This window comes from Vidua macroura, chromosome 22, assembly GCF_024509145.1.
Source record: "Vidua macroura isolate BioBank_ID:100142 chromosome 22, ASM2450914v1, whole genome shotgun sequence".
NCBI lineage: Eukaryota > Metazoa > Chordata > Aves > Passeriformes > Viduidae > Vidua > Vidua macroura.
This window is the reverse complement of record NC_071592.1, coordinates 1,493,491-1,509,988: the sequence shown is the minus strand read 5'-3', so window position 1 is coordinate 1,509,988 and position 16,498 is coordinate 1,493,491. Positions and strand designations below refer to the sequence as shown.

At 52.1% G+C, this 16,498-nt stretch overlaps 1 protein-coding gene across 7 annotated transcripts in view; it reads left to right on the top strand.

Moving 5' to 3' along the window:
* Window positions 1-16,498, top strand: part of NCAM1 (neural cell adhesion molecule 1) — a 91,590-nt gene that overhangs the window by 48,021 nt on the left and 27,071 nt on the right. For 3 of the 7 annotated variants that reach the window (XM_053996929.1, XM_053996924.1, XM_053996930.1), the window contains exons 4-14: window positions 718-861; window positions 1,557-1,694; window positions 2,087-2,204; window positions 2,896-3,065; window positions 3,779-3,921; window positions 7,798-7,827; window positions 11,629-11,779; window positions 12,260-12,444; window positions 12,927-13,023; window positions 13,658-13,828; window positions 14,440-14,571. In XM_053996929.1, the coding sequence (XP_053852904.1) occupies window positions 718-861; window positions 1,557-1,694; window positions 2,087-2,204; window positions 2,896-3,065; window positions 3,779-3,921; window positions 7,798-7,827; window positions 11,629-11,779; window positions 12,260-12,444; window positions 12,927-13,023; window positions 13,658-13,828; window positions 14,440-14,571 (1,479 nt within the window). Of the gene's footprint in view, window positions 1-717; window positions 862-1,556; window positions 1,695-2,086; window positions 2,205-2,895; window positions 3,066-3,778; window positions 3,922-7,797; window positions 7,828-11,628; window positions 11,780-12,259; window positions 12,445-12,926; window positions 13,024-13,657; window positions 13,829-14,439; window positions 14,572-15,539; window positions 15,555-16,498 lie in introns of all 7 variants that reach the window. The other 4 variants (XM_053996926.1, XM_053996928.1, XM_053996927.1 and 1 more) reach the window with 3 other exon arrangements.

Genomic DNA, 16,498 nt, shown 5'->3' with positions numbered 1-16,498 from the left:
GCAAGGGGAAGGAGAAGATGCTGGTGCTTCTGGCAGGAGTAACAGGGAGAGGAGCTGCTGTGGGTGACACACACCTCTGGTGTGGAGGGAAGAGGGGCCCACATGTCCAGAGGGTTTGTAGAACAAGAGGACACAGTCTCAAGCTGAGACTGACAGAACAAGAGGACACAGTCTCCAGCTACATCAGGGGAGGTAGAGGTTGGATATTAGGAAAAAAATTCTTCACCAAAAGAATAATAAAGTACTGGAATTGTCTTCCCAGGGAGGTGGTGGAATCACCATCTCTGGATGTGTTTAAAAAAAGACTGGACATGGCACTTGGTGCTATGGTCTGGTTGAGGTGTTAAGGCACAAGTTGGACTTGGTGATTTTAGAGGTCTCTTCCAACCTCTTATTCTGTGATTCTGTAAAGAGCCACCAGCTGCTCCAGCAGAGCCCTGCCAGCAGCCTCTCCCTCCCTGCTGGGAGGCTGAGCAGTGCCAAGGTCCCTTCTTGCAGCAGGGGTTATTCAGAGCAGTAATTCAGCCCCCTGTGGGCACAGGGCTGGACATGGGGGTGCTGTGGGCAGTGCATTCACTCAGACCTTGATCCTCCCCCAGGAACAAGCAGATTTCTGGGGATTTGGGGCTTTCTCTGCTCCCCTCAGGCTGGAGGCAGGAGCACAGCTCCAGGTGTGCTGAGAAAGCTGCAGTGACCTTCTCCTTTCCCTGTCTCCAGAAAAGCTGATGTTCAAGAACGCTCCCACCCCTCAGGAATTCAAGGAAGGAGATGATGCTGTGATCGTGTGCGACGTGGTCAGCTCACTGCCCCCCACCATCATCTGGAAGCACAAAGGCAGGGATGTCATCCTAAAAAAGGATGGTAAGGGCTTGGTTCTTGTCCATTCTGGGGTCAGATGTCCATCTCCCTCCCACACGGAATGCTGGTGGCCACAAGGGACAGGAGAAGCAGCTTGTGTCTGACACGAGGCCATGGGATGTGAATTTAGTCATCCCAGGTGCTGTGGTTTGCCAGTGGCAGGGCAGTCATGTTCCCACTGAAATGGCCACCAGGCCATTGCTGGAAAAAATACACAAGAGATGCTGGAAAAAAAAATACAGATGAAAGAAGTGCCACCAGACAGAAAAGCTGGATGTTGTGACACCCTCCAGCCTTGCTGAGGAAAAGGGGCTGAAAGCTCCTTGCAAGAGCTTTTCCCTTTCATCCCAAATGCTCCAGCCAGCCGTGTCCAGAGGGGCTGGCAGAGGCACAGACTCCAGCTGAGCAGGTTTGGCACACAGGTAGTGAGGCTGGAGCCCTTGGGCAGGAGGGATGAGTCCCAGAGTGCCGCTGGCCGCTGTGATGCAGTGTAACCGTGTCCGTGGGAGCACGGATCTGCTCACCTCCCTGAGCACAGCACAGCACCAGAGCAGTGCTGCTCTCCACACGTGTTTCTTCCTTGGCAGAAGCACATCCAGCCACAGCAGCATCTCCAGTTCATGGTGGGGAGGGAGATTTTGTTGCAGGAAGGGTGAGGAGAGGCTGGAGTGAGCTTCCCTTCCCTTTGTCCTCTGCAGTGCGGTTCATCGTCCTGTCCAACAACTACCTGCAGATCCGGGGCATCAAGAAGACAGATGAGGGGACCTACAGGTGTGAGGGGAGGATCCTGGCCCGTGGGGAGATCAACTTCAAGGACATCCAGGTCATCGTGAACGGTGAGGGGCTCAGAGCAGCACCTCACCCCAGGCTGCTGCTGGAGCTGCTGCCTCGGAGTCACACCATCCTCTTCCTCTGCTGTGTCCAAAAACAGCAGGGAATGCAGGGAGTGTTTGCCAGGTGTTCACAGGAAAAGAACACCTCCAGGCACCTGAAGCTTAGAGTGAGGAACTGAGCTTGGTGGCACTCACGAGTGGTTTTGGCCACCACACTGAGTTTTTCTGTGTCTCCCCACCCAGTGCCCTTCCTCCCCCGTGCTGATGACTTCAGACATGTCTCAGACTCGCTGGTTAAGCCCTGCAGCTGGTGGTGACAGCGTTTGGCTGACTGGTGCCATCAGAGGGGCACAGAGAGCCTCCCTGTGGCTCACACCTTCTGTCCTCTCTTGCAGTGCCTCCCTCGGTGCGTGCCAGGCAGAGCACCATGAATGCCACTGCCAACCTGAGCCAGTCTGTCACCCTGGCCTGTGATGCCGACGGCTTTCCTGAGCCCACCGTCACCTGGACAAAGTAAGATGCTGTGTGCAGTGTCCTGCTGGGCTGGGGGTGCTTCCCCTGCACAGCCAGGCTGGAATAAAGGAAGGGAATGTTCTGGCTGGGATGAGCTGGTTTTGCTCACAGCAATGGCCTCGTGATGGGGCTGAAGCCACCTTCTGCTGTGGGTTAGGCTGGGAGCACAGAGCCCTCCCAGGGGGGAGAACCTGAGGGTAAAAATCCTGCTGGTTGAGATAAAAACAGTTCAATCAAGCAAAGCAGAACAAGGAATCCCTTCAGTGCTCCCCATCCTTCAGCCAGGTCAGCTGTGTCCCCTCCCAGCTTCCTGCATTTCCCTGTCAGGCAGTGATTGCCACTCCAGGGGCTCTGTTCTTGGAATTCTGCAGCCTTTGGTGAAGGTTAGGAACACAAAGTGACCCAGAAAAGCTGATGGCAGCTTGGAGTGGTGCCTTGGTAGGCAAGAAATCACCTTTGGTGGGGTTACAGCTCCGTGGTGTGCCAGGAGGTGAGAGCTTCATCTGCCAAGAGCCCTGGGGCAGGAAAGGTTGGGAATAGGGCTCAAGCTGAGCTCTGGAGCCCACGGGGAGAGGAGAAGGGGCTGGTCCCTCTGGGCACGGGGAGCTGCAGTGTAATAATTGCATGAACAAGCCTGAAGCAGCCTGGGATGGCTTCTGCCACCACAGCCCCGTGTGCTTTGTGCCCCCAGGGATGGAGAGCCCGTGGAGGAGGTGGAGGACGAGGACAAATACAGCTTCAACTCGGATGGCTCCGAGCTGGTCATCCACAGGGTGGACAAGAGCGACGAGGCCGAGTACATCTGCATCGCTGAGAACAAGGCTGGCGAGGCCGACGCCACCATCCACCTCAAAGTGTTTGGTAACAGCCCGGGCAGCCCAGCTGGGTGCTGCTCACGCTGGGGGGAGCTGGGGGAACTGCTTGTCCCACTGAATGCCTGCTGGGGCTTCTCCCCAGCTGTGCACCTCTGCCATGGTGTGTGTGCTCCAGTCTGCTCAGACACGGGCAGGGCTGGTGGGTCAGACCCACAGGCTGCTGGAAATTCCCTGCAGGCCTGCCAGGCTGAGTCCTGATCCACCAAAGCTGCTCTTAAAAGGGCTTTAGCACTTGAGTGGGGCTTGCTGCAGCCTGGACGGGGAGGTGAGCTCCACCCCACCACTGTGGGAGTGACCTCAGGCTTGTAGGGGTGAACCAGGGGCTTTCCTGCCTCCCAGGAATCTGGAAGTGTTCAGGAATTTGGAATTCTCCCTGCCTTGCATGCAGCCACCTGACCAAGCTGCTAACAAAGGGCTGGTTTGGGGCAGGGAGGTGGAAGAGGGAGCTGGTAATCCCAGGGTGAGCATTTGTACCCCCTCGACTGGGTCCCCTCTTAGGAGCCTCGGCTGTGAGAGTGAGCAGAAGAGGTTTTTCAGGTCCTTCACTTCTGCCCTCATAAAAGTCCCTCTGCTCCTTCCCCATTTGGCAGTAAATGGTCCCAGTTCTGCCCAGTGCTGCTTGTTCCAGCACTGCTGGTGACAGACAGCTTCACCCTGAGCCCCACCTGAGTGAAGGTTCCTTTTTCTTCTCCTCCCCAGCCAAACCCAAAATCACCTACGTGGAGAACAAGACAGCCATGGAGCTGGAGGATCAGATCACGCTGACCTGCGAGGCGTCGGGGGACCCCATCCCCTCCATCACCTGGAGAACCTCCACGAGGAACATCAGCAACGAGGAGAAGGTACAACCCTTCCCAAAGCCCCCAGGGGTTGTGGGGTCAGCACAGCTCGTCCCTGCCTGTCCCTGGCCTGGAATTGCATGCGGATGCACGTGCAGGGCCCAGGCTCACAGCCACACCTGGTGGCACAGGTGCCCTTCTGTGACGAGCCACCTCGGCTCTGAACACCTGGGGAGACGTCCTGTAATTCCTGCTCTGTTCACTGGGGGTGAATTCAATTGGAGAGACCCTAAACCCTCCTCAGAGGAGTTCCTACAGCTGCAGGAAGCTCCTGGGAGGTGGGAATGAGCTCCCTGATCCCAGAGCTGGCCGTGCTGTGCAGGTGGCAGGCGAGGGCCGCTCCCTCTCCGGGACGCAGTGGATCCAAAATGAGCCTGTTCATTCCTCCTCCGTGCTGTCCTCTGGCACTGCACATCCCTGAAGCACAAAAGCCTGGCTGCCTTTTGTGCTCACCTGTTCTGTTGATCCCATCAATACCATTTTGTTCTTAAAAGGCAAAAATAATTAGCAGTTTTTTCTTCTTGAAAAAGAGTGCTGGTGTTGTTATTTGCGACAGCTCCTTTAATTAGACGAGGTCGGGGTGTGCTGCTGTACTGGAGATGTTTCATAAGTGATCAGGAGGCAGAATTTGGAGCCAGAGAATGCCTAGACAGAAGTAGGAGTGAGGAGTTGTTGCTAATTAATAATCTCCTAATAGCAGGATGCTTCAGGGCTCAGCTGCCTTGGCCATGCCAGGGGTTCTGGCTCAGTGTGGAGGCAGCAGGTGACACTCTGAAAGTCTTGGAGCAACAGAAGTGTCCACTGTCACTTGTCCCCACAGCTGCTGTCCTGCCCTGCAGCTCCTAAATGAGCTGTTTTAATTGCCCCCATGACGTCAGCCCCTCCCCACGTTGTTCATGTGTAACTTTATTAATCAGGGTGCCAAAGTTTTCCAGCTTCACTTCTTTCTTAGCATTTTCTGGATCCCAGGGCTGCTGTGAATCCCTGCAATGTTCAGGGGGAGGTTCCCAGTGCCTGCAGAAGCTGCAGCCTGACTGGGGGACCTGTTTGGGCAGGATTTGAAGTTATTTATTCATAGCTTTGTCTCTGTTAGGAGAGCCCTGGGAGGTGCCAAGGGCTCCAGTGCTGCTGGCTCTGGAGTTTGGATGCCAGCCATGGACAGAGCTTGGGCAGGGAGGAGAATGTAAAAGCTGAATCAAGTGGTAGAAGAGACTCCCTGTGCAGCCCACTTAAACCATCAGGGGCTCAGTGGCAAAACTGCTAACTAATTTTTGCTGATTTTTGAGACTCTGCTTGATGCTCTCAGCTTGGGGATCAATTGCAAGGGGAATGTTCATGCTCTGACACTTCGAGATGGGGGAAAAGCCAAGGTTTGAGGTACTGCCATGTGTTCATGTGCTGGTTCAAACCTTCAGGGCAAACATTATTTTTTCATCTCCCATGCACTTTCTAGGCTGGATTATTTTGTGTGTGTGTGCATTTTGTTTTGGTTTGTCTTGTACTTTTCTCATTCTCTCCCGTGCGCTCTTAAGTTGAGGGAAATGTTTCAGATGAGGTCAGAACAGCTTTATAAATATTCTACTACAACTTCTATTAGAATATTTAATTATATTAAATATTCTGTTACAAATGCATATATTCAGTTTATTCTCCACTTTCTCTGGGACAGCACAGGGAAGTGGATGGTCTTTGATGCAGGACAAACAATGTTATTTTAAGAATCACCAAGCCTACTTTTGAATATTTCTGTTACCCAGGTACTTGGATGCTTCTCTCTTGCTTCACGTTGTTTGCTCTTGTAATCGTCCCTCAGTGTAGGTTTTTTGAGGTGTAGAGGTCCCTTAACTCCCATAACATTCTGGAAAACCTACCCAAACCCCCAAAGAAAAAGGAGGGTTTAGCTCAGCTGTGTCTCCTGGCAGATTTTGGGATGTCCCAGTCTCTGAGTGCTCAGCCACCCTTCCACGGAGCAGTTGTGGGGACATTGCTGGGTTTGTGAGGCAGCAGTGCAGCCCAGCCTGTGGGGAGGGAAACACTCTGCAGGTCCTTGATCCTTTATCCAGGGCTGGATCTCCTGGGAGCTGCTCTCCCAGCCACGTCACCATTCCCTGCAGGGCAGGAAACAAAGGGAGCATCTTCCCACCAAAGGAGTGGAAGAGCAGAGGAAGGGATGAGCTCTGATTTCTCCCTCCTGCATCCCAAGCACAGTTTAGCCCCTGTGCTGTCACTGGGCCTTTCCCCCAGGGCTGCCCCACAAGGCTCCCTGTTCCTCAAGCAGGAACATGCAGATTCCTGCATGGATCTGAGTGGCTTGGCTGAATTTCGGGTGCCTGACAGGTGAATTCCATCAGTGCATTGTGCTGTCCTAGAAACAGCCCAGCCCATCCTCCCTCTGGTTTCTGGGTTGCTGTTGCAGCCTCTCTCAGCTCTGTGCTGTTGGCAGCCAAGGCAGATGGATGAGTTTTTAATAATTCAGGAATCTGAGGGTGCACGAGGCTTTGGATTCCCCCCTCATTCCCGGCGTGCTGCTGGGTGGAGCTGCTCTGTCTCTGTCCTGGTGAGGGAGAGTTAGTCTGGGATTCTCTGGGGTGGGGAATGTGGCTCTGCCTCTTCCCTCCCCTCCCGAGGGCCATTGCAGAGAAGCTCTGAGCGTTTGGGAATGGGCTCTCCTCCTTCTTCATCTTCCTTTGGGGTTGACCCAGGGATGAAAAGTGTCTCTCTGTGCTGGGACTGCAGAGAGCAGTGAGCAGGAGCAGCAGGGGACTCACAAGGCCATAAGTGGGGCTGAACAAAGGGATTATTCTGGAATATTGCACTGCCTGCTCAGCAGGATCCGTGCACCTAGAAATGAGCAGGTCTTGGGCGTGTCCCAGCCCCTGCAGGGGTTGGTGAGCTCCACCCCAGCTCCCAGTCACAAAGGAACCATTTGCTTTCACCAGAGGCGTTGTCAGAGAGGTGTGTGTCCCATCTGTATTTCAGTGTCGCAGTGTTCACAGGGCTCTGCTTCTGGTTCTCATTCCCTGAGCCTCCATCTCCATCCCTGTCACTCGTGTGTGCTGTGACACCCCCACAGTGTGCCCGTGCCTCACAGCCAGTGGTGCCATCCTGGCTCTCGTGGCAGCAGGTGATTTTTGACTCCTGAATTGAAGGGGATCAGTTGAAATTATAGAGAGCAGGAGATAGCTGAAATACCAATTATAGGGGGGGAATGGAACGCAGCAGCTTGGCTCCTTGCAGCCCCAGGGAGCGTGCTCCTTGCTGCTGGTGGCTTTCTCTGAGTGGGAAATATTTGCTTTAAAGTCAGGTTTGGGCATGTTTCACTGCTCTGGGGCTGTCCCCAGCCCAGCAGGGGCCGGGTGCTGCCATCCCTGACCTCAGGGAGCTGGAGCTGGGGGTCCTCTGCAGCTCTGGGGCTGCTCCTCCTCCTGCCACAGCCTGCATGGAACCAGAGCTCCAAATGCATGATGAGCACATTAATCAGCATTAATTAATCGGTGTGGGGTGGCAAACAGACCAGGGGCACAACTCCAGGTCTGTCCCCTGCAATTCAGTGGCCACTTCCTGAGCACCAGGTGTGTAGGAAAGGTGAGATGTGACAAAGGAAAGAGTCACTGATGTCATAAATCAGTCTTGAGGTGCCATCAGCCTCTGTTTAACCATTTAAAGACCAATGCAGAGGCTGTGAAACGGTGAATGCCAGCCCAAACTGATGGGAAAGGGAAGCTGTGATCCCCCCCACGCAGGAGATGCTCAGCTTGGAGCCTGCATGTGCACACAGCTCAATGTGCTGCAGACACTGGTACCTGAAAGCAACCTTTGATAAACTTTTATTGCTTTTTTTCTGTTGTTGTTGTTGTGTTCTATATCTGTTCTCTCCAGGCTTCGTGGACCCGGCCCGAGAAACAAGAGGTATAAGATTACCAGACCTTTAGCAAACTTCTTAGGTCGTTGGATTTTGGTTTCTCTTCTAAGCATTACAGATTAACAAGTCTCTAGTGCAGTAACCAACTAAACGAGCATTAATCCGGCCCAGTAAAATACCAGTACATACAAGAAGCAGCTTCTAGAGGTAGAAATTGCTTGGCATGTAGTGATGCATTTTTTGGATGAGCAAAGCAGCTGTGTTGGGAGTGAGGAACTCTGCTTGTCACTTAAAAATTAAAGTGAAGGCAATTAAAATTAAAAGCAAATGTAAAATGCTCTTTTCACCATTTTTTTTCCTATGCTGCCAGTGTGAATCATCCTCTCTCTCAGAGAGGGAAGAATTAACACCAACCTGTATTTTGGGAAAGTCTTTTTTCCCCAAGAAAGCCTCCTCTGCTCCAGCCAGCTCACCTATTTGCTCATGGCACTCCTTCAGTTTGACCTGCTCTGTAAAGGAAACTGCATCATGTTCCATTTCCAAGTCAATGCAGAGAAACCTTGCACAAGGGGCATTTCTCCAGAAAATGCTCCAAATTGCTCAATTCTTTTCATTTGTCTTTGATCTGCAAGGGTCAGCGAGGGGGGGGTGGGATAATGCAGTGACTGGGGTTGGTGCAAATGGGGTTTGATTTTATTTCAAATTCAGTGCTGTGCTTTAATAATAATAATAATAATAATGCAGCTGATTTGTAGCCCTCTTGCTTCAAAATGGACCAGAAGGAAAGTTCTCAAGCAAATAACAGGGGTCAGGTGGAGAACAAAATGAGCTGTCAGAACTGGGTGACTTGGATTTGTATTTTTAGCATCAACTTTGTGGAGGCTCTGATTTTTTAAATCATTTTGAAGCCATCCTAAATCCCAGAGACTGAACAAAGTGAAGCTGCAACTTGAGCACCACCCAGCTGTGTTTCATGGGGGGCTGAGGAGATCCTGCCCATTCTTCCTTCAGAAGAATCTGTTGGATTGTGGCAGGTGGAGGCACCAGATACTCAGGGCAGTTTGCATTGGAGAATTTGGAATTTGAGTAGCTGCATCTCTCCAGGACTCACAGGAATTCCTGTCACAGCTGTCCCCTCCCTGCCCCAGTGTTTTCTCTGTGCTCTCTCTCTCCAGCTTTTTGATTAATATGAGCACTAATACTATTAAGTTTGCTGTCTCTAAATTTCTTACTGCCTCTGTGTCTTAAAATACCCCAGTGGGGTGCAGGATATATCTAAAATTGCTTTTAACTTGCTGTAAAGTTGCCTGGGGGCTTTTAGCAGTGGATTCCAGCAGCAGGATGAAGGTCAGGGGATGTTTGGCATTAAGTGTTTCACTTTTACTGAAGGAATTTCGGGTGAGGAGGTGAAGTCAGTCCTGGCAGCATCTCTGGGTACCCTCAGTCACACCCCAAACTGGTAACTGGGAATGGGTGCAGCACTAGGAGCTTTTAGGGCTGCAGTTAAATACAAATATCAAACCCTGCACTGCAAGCACAGAGCAAGGAGAGAGCCCTCCCCTTCCTTCAGTGGAATTCCTGCCTGGGGTCGGGGTTTTCAGGGCTTTGTGAGGGTGTGGGAAGTGGCTGAGGAGCAGAGAGGACTGTGCAGAATTATCCGTGGATGCTTCTTTAGGAAGGGCCTGAAAGCTCCAGAAGGTGCAGGGGAGGGGGATAAAAGCATTTTATTTGTCTCTGCTCTCCCCCTTTGGCCCTGAGCTGTTGAGCTCTTGGCCAGCTGTGATCACAGAGGCTGTGCCTCAGGGCAGGGCCAGAATTTGGGGGAAAATGCCTGCAGTAACTGAGGATAAAGTGCAATAATTGGCAGTATAGAGAACATTCTACTCTGTTCTGAGGAGGGATTCCCTGAGCTGCTCTCCCCAGCACTAGGATTTTGTTATTTTGTTAGCCTAGATCCTTGCACTTGGGGGATTTGGGTAAAAGGGGTACAAATGTCAACATCTGGCTCCCAAATTCCTGCCAGTCCTGTCTCCAGCAGCCAGAGCACCTGGTGGGCTGCAGTAGGGAGAGACAAAACTTGAATGTGCTTTCTTGGCTAGGCGTTTTTCTCTTCCTTAGAGTGTTTTTCCTGATCTCGCTTTATCTTCCCTTATTCCTTTTTGCATTAAAAAAACAGAGCTTTATTTTCATTGCTCATGAAATCGTCACTGACCATGATTTCCTGGCACTCCTTTGTGCTGGGTCTTGAGGAGGTGGGGAGAAAGGCAGGAGACATTTGGGTGTAAAACTGCCTTTTCCAGAATCACCTGTGCTGATCCCACACTGGTATTTTGTCCCTTCCACTCTTCTGGTGAGGTCACAGAGACAAATATTGAGGATATTCCCCCAGATCTGGAGTCCTGGCACCCCTGGGTGCTGCTGGAATGGGCTGGGGTTTGCAGGGAAATCCAAAGTCAGACAAAAGGAGAGCAGTGCAGTCAGCCAGGGCAGATAAAAGCAGATTTTGGTTGTGTGGTACCACGGCAATTTCGTGTCAGGCTCTAGGAAGTGATGCCCACAGCCCCACGTGTCCATGGAATAACTGTGCCCAGGACAGGGATGGAGCCTGTAGCTCATGGCACTGGCCAGGGATTGCAGCAGGGAAGAAGAGAGGAGAAAAATGCACCTAGCTGCTTATGTGTCATCAGAAGATGCTATTTCTGTGCCTTTGACACTGGCCCTGTGCCCATGAACTGCTGCTGGAGCTAAGTGAGGTGACAAAAGACATTTTTTTGTAGAAACTTTGTCAGTCTCAGCACAGAGAGAGGCTTCAGGCCCGGAGGTCTGACACCTGAGATACCAGAGATGCTTTTTGTGCACTTGGCTGTTGGAAATCCTCAGGGTTTTACTCATTTATCAGCACTTGTCCTGTACCTTCCAAGGAAACAGATGCTCCTGCAGAGTGGCAGGAGGCAGCAGCAGGCACAGCCATGAGGGTGCCAAATTTACTCCCTTGTGTTTGTGCTGCAAAATCAGAAATGAGAGGAGGGAGAGATGGTGCTTGAGAGCTTCCAGGCTGAGGCAGAAGCAGCAGGAGGGAGAGAGGAGTCCCTGGCTTTGCGTTTTCTTGGATTTGGTGACAAACTGGAGAGGAAAACCACGCAGCCTGGGGTGGCTGGGTGGGTGCAGTCCCTTGGCAGTCCCCTGGGATTTTACATTCCTTGTTTCTCTGTGTCAGTGGCATCCCCACACTTTGTTGCACATGGGAAATGGTTCTGGAATTTTCTTGAGGCAGGGCTGTCTATCTAGAGGCTTTCTTGCCCTTTTCACTGCACTTTCCTCTCTTCGTGTGCCACGTTCAGGTGAAAGTTCTGAGCTTGCTTTTTGCCTGATTCAGCTCCGAGCTCTGGATCTGTTCTTCCTTACCCATTTCAGGGGCACTGAGATAAAATCAGCATTGCTGAGAGCACAGGAAGGGCTGGATTCTCTGACTGGAAGCTTTTGGGAAGGTTTCCTTGGGTTTTTTTTTCTCCTCTTTGCATGCTGCCAAAACTTTTTAACCAGAGCTGGATCTCTGCAGTTCCCATGCTGGGGAGAAGCTTGACTTTGTTCTCAGACGTGTAGTGTTCTCAGATATGTAGTAGCTGATACTTTGGTCCTCCTTTTGACGTTTCCCCCCTTCCCCCGAGTGCTCTGAGCCGCTGCTCACAGTGTGGGCCCTGTGGGACGGGGAACTGCCTCTGGTGCTCTCACCTGGCCTCAGGTGAGGGGATCGTGGTGCCGCGGGGCTGGGGCAGGGCGTGTGCCATCACGCCATGGGCTGCCCCGGGGCCGGGGCTGGGCTCTGACCGGGCTGTGCTGTGCTGCAGACGCTGGACGGGCGGATCGTGGTGCGCAGCCACGCGCGCGTCTCCTCGCTCACGCTCAAGGACATCCAGTACACGGACGCGGGCGAGTACGTGTGCACGGCCAGCAACACCATCGGCCAGGACTCGCAGGCCATGTACCTGGAGGTGCACTGTAAGTGCCTGGGGGGGCTTACAGGGGGCTGGGTCCTCCCCTGGTCCCCTCCCCGCGGTGCTGAGGGTGCGGAAGCAGCTCGGGCTGGGGAAAGCTGAGATGCTGCAGGGTGTTCCCTCTGATGTTCTCTCGGGGTTCTCTGGGCCTGTCTCCAGCCTGGGTGCTCTGGGCACCTCCCCACGGGCCTGCTGCAGTCCCCTTTGTTGGGGGTCCAGTTCTCCCCTGGAAGAGCTTTCCCAGCCCCATCCTGCTGTCTGCTCCTCGCGCGCTGCGCAGGAGCAGCCGCGGGGCTGAGCAGGTTTTCTCTTTATGCCCTTCAGCCAAAGACATTCCCCACGCCCTGGATGAGAGGACAGTTCCCATTTCCAATGTTACGTTCCCTTTCCCGCATTGGGGTGGACTCCAGCCAAGGGATCCTTACAGGGAGGCTTTTTTGGGAGCTCGGCTGCCTCCAGTTGCCTTCCCAAATGTGTCTTTCAGATGCCCCCAAGCTCCAGGGCCCTGTGGCCGTGTACACCTGGGAAGGAAACCAAGTGAACATCACCTGTGAGGTGTTTGCCTACCCCAGTGCTGTCATCTCCTGGTTCAGGGATGGGCAGCTCCTCCCCAGCTCCAACTACAGCAACATCAAGATCTACAACACCCCCTCTGCAAGCTACCTGGAGGTGAGGAAAAGCCAGGAGGGCTCAGTGCCATCAGATAATCGATGTTGAAAGAATTCAGTCTTGTCCTCTCGGTAGAAATGAAGTTGGGGTGGTGTTTCTAGCATATAAATTCTGAGAAAATCAGGTTGGAGAAGATAAAGAGGAGCAGGAAATGGAAGATAGTCAGGTAACAGAAGACACATTGTGTATCACTTATTGAAAGTATAAAATACTTTCATGAAATAAAATATACTCAATTGTTGTGGATTATTTTTTATCTAGAGGCCTTAAATAGACTTTTTAACTGAAACATGATCTGTTGTAACTTCACAAAGCCCCTGCTTGCCTCTGCTTTTTGCCCACTGCAGTTCTCTCCCCCATGGACAGCCCTGGGAGCACAAACACCTGGGTTTTATTGTAGCTTCTCCCCAGCTAAATTCAGGGTGCCTTGGCAGAGTGAAAAGGGTTTTGTGGTCCCAGCCTGAGCCTTCCTTGCCCCACAGGTGACCCCAGACTCAGAGAACGACTTTGGGAACTACAACTGCACGGCTGTGAACCGCATCGGGCAGGAGTCCTCCGAGTTCATCCTGGTGCAGGCAGGTGAGCAGGGAGGGCAGGCAGCAGGTGACACAGTGGCCCTGCTTCACTGGTTCGTGTTGCTGGGACAGCAGGAGAGCAACTTCTGCCTTCAAAGAGGCTGTTCATGGATTTCCTGCTGGGCTGGAGCTGCTCAGCATCTCTGGTCCCTTGTTTCTCCAGGGGCTTGTTCTTTTCTGTGCTGCCAGAGCGCTTTGTGAGAGCTGGGATCTTTGATTTGTGCACCCCAGCTCAGCCAAACCCCCTCACAGCAGCTGCACTGCAGGATCTCAGAGCTGGGCCAGGCCTGGGAGGGCTCCAGGGCTGCCACAGGGGCATTTGGGGCTGGTGGAGCTCTGCACTGCAGTGCCCTGTGGGAGGGACAGAGGGGACAGAGTGGCATCCAGCATGCCTTTGCTGCACTGCCCTGGTTGTTCTCTTTGGAGACGGGACTGGGAGTCTCCAGCCTCTTAGAGAGGAGCCAAAATTAAGATCTGTGCACTAATTAACATCTCTAAAAGCTGTCTGAACCCTCTCCGGGGCTCAGCCCTACCCTTGTCCTGTGCTGCACGAAGCCAGGGGCTCTTGGGTGTTCCCAGCTGTTCCTGAAGCTCCTTCCGCAGTTCTGTGTCTCACCACTGCTGTCCCTTGTCCCCAGACACGCCCTCCTCGCCCTCCATCGGCAGGGTGGAGCCCTACTCCAGCAGTGCCCAGGTGGAGTTCGACGAGCCCGAGGCCACGGGCGGGGTGCCCATCCTCAAGTACAAGGCGGAGTGGAGGGCCCTGGGCGAGGGGGACTGGCACTCCAGGCTCTACGATGCCAAGGAAGGTAGGAGCGACCCAAAAAACCCCGTTCCTTCACCTCCAGCACCGAAAAAACATTGGCTTTCCTGTAGGGAAAAGCCAGGGAGGGTGGAGGGTTCAGGTTGGAGGCTCCAGACAAGTTTTTAAAAACATTTGCTGTGAGTTTTTAAACATTTGCTGTGAGTGACACGTGGAGTTTTCAACTGGAGGTGAGGGTTGGGCTTTGCTGAGAGCTCAGTCCAAGCAGGGTGGAGAATTTTTCACGTGCTGCTTCCCACAGGAGGCTTTTGAACCCTCATCTGTCACCCCTTGGTCCCCCTTGGAAAATAAACTCTGCTATTCCAGCAGCAAACCCGTCCTGTTGAAGTGATCTGTAGCAGTGCTCGCGGCACAAAACCCATCTTGGACTCAAGCAAAGAATTTTGATTTGGGGAGGGCTGTAAAAGGGAGAGTCCTGCTCCAGAGCTGAACTTTCCACCACCAATCCCGTGTGGAGCTGAAATTCTTATTTTAGTTCCCCACTGGAGCGGTGTGATCCCAGCTTTATTTGTCCCTTTTCTCCCCGCGTGGGGAAAACAAAGTTTGTTCATTTCTTTCTTTGAGTGCTGAGCTTTTCTTTGCTTTTTTCCCCCCCAGCCAACGTGGAGGGGACAGTGACCATCACGGGGCTGAAGCCTGAGACCACCTATGCAGTGAGGCTGTCAGCAGTCAATGGCAAGGGCGTGGGGGAGCTCAGCCTGCCCGCCGAGTTCAAGACACAGCCAGTCCGTAAGTACAGCCCAGCCTCCCTCTGCTTCTCTCTCCTGGAGCCTCTGCCATGCATGGATCTCACCTTTTCTCTCTCACAGACCTCGCTGCACCCTCTGTTTTCTCTGTGGTTTTGGGTTGGAGTGGGTTTTGTTGATAATTCAAAGTCTTCTTTGAAGGGAGGAGGCGGAGGAGTTTTACTTGCGCTGGCTGGCGTTTCCAGTTCAACCTTGGTGGTGCCAAAGAGAAGGGGCTGTGTGTGAAGGAGATTTTTAATGAGAAAGAGCAGCTGAGAAGGGTTTTGGTCGCAGAGAATGTGATGTCACTGTCACAAGGCTGGTTTGTTTTCCACATTAAGGTGTTCAGCACAGGACTGGCCTTGGGCTGTGGAAGGTGAAGGGAGGGAGGGTTGCTCTGTTCTGCACATCCTGCTTTGAGATGGCCCCGCAGCTCTTGAGGGGATTCCATGGATTCCTCGGGCTCTTCTCTGCTCTGCCTGGGCCATTTCCACCTTCTGCTGTGGCCCAGCACTGTCCTCCTGTTCCAGGAAAGAATTAAATCCCAGGGAGCTCGTCACGGTGGGAAGCAGAGGAAGAGGAAAGCGGTTAAAGGTGGAGCAGGGGGCGCGAGCAGCGCGGGCAGGGAGAGCTGTTCTGCCGTGGTGCTTCCCCTTTCCTCCTGCATCCAGCCCTGGACTGTCGTTCCCAGCCCTCTGCTGGAGTTCTCTCTCCAGACCCCTCTGCTGGACCCAGGCCTGGCCGTTCCAGCCCAGCCCCAGCATGTCTGGAGTCCCCTGAGCTGTGCCCAGGCCCTGCCCATCCCTGCTGAGCAGGGCACACCTGGCCTGGTGATTTTCCCATTTTCCAGCTCCACATTCTCTGTCTCCTCACATCTTCTACATTGATTTTTTTTTTTTTCTGTTTCTGTATGTCTATCTCTGTCTTTTTATTTCGTTTTTGTTCTGTGTCCCATCCATGGATAAACTGCAGGCATCCCTCACCCACGTAAGTGCTCTCTGCATTTCTTTCACTCTCTCTTTGTGTTTTTAGAGTGCTCCTCTAACACCCAGAACTTCCAGCTTTTAATTCAGTGCCTTTTTCCTCTCAGGGGCTGTAGGATTGGAGTAACTGGTAGTGTCCATTTCCTAACAACACTCACTCTGGAGTAGCCACTCCGCTCTTCTTTAGGACAGAATTAGGGTTAACTCTTTGTCTGTGCTCTACAGCATGCAGCTGAAATATTTAATGTAGTGATTATCTAATCATAATAATAATAAAAATAATAATAGTTAGCTTGTTGACTCGGAGTGGAGTAGTGGAAGGCTTCATATTTATGAATCCATTAAAAATAGTTCAATTTTAATGATACTGAGATAATTCAGGGAAATCAATTCAGCTAAATTGCAGATCTGGTTTAGACCAGAGCCAACCAAAAACTTCAAAATTTTGAATATCTCCACAATTTTGAAAGCACAGAATTGAAGAAAAAATTGAATTTTTTTTCCTTTTCTCACTAATGATTTTACCATTGGGCAGTCTTCCAGCACTTTTGTAGATTGTGTGATTAAATAAATAAACCTCATACTAAATTTTTTTTAAAATGGCATGTTCCTCACTTCCCCATGCAAAATGAGTCAGGAATGTGATGGATTTGTGTAATTGTGAGTGAAATATAGAGATGGCTCCATAGCTTTGTGCCTTTCCAATCAAACCTGATCAATGGAGCTAAAAAAACCTCTTTATCCCCGTGAGCATTATTCCATTTATCAATGCCTCCCATGGGGAGCTGCTGCTATTCCCAAGATTACAAGGACAAGCTTGAAGAAGCTGCTTTGAGATTCCTGAAGCGAAAGAAAGGAGAGGATTTTTATAATATTTTTATTTTGAACCGCGCTTGTGCCATTTCCCCTTAAAGATTGCATTGGACAAAAGCTTGGCTGTAGTGGAAC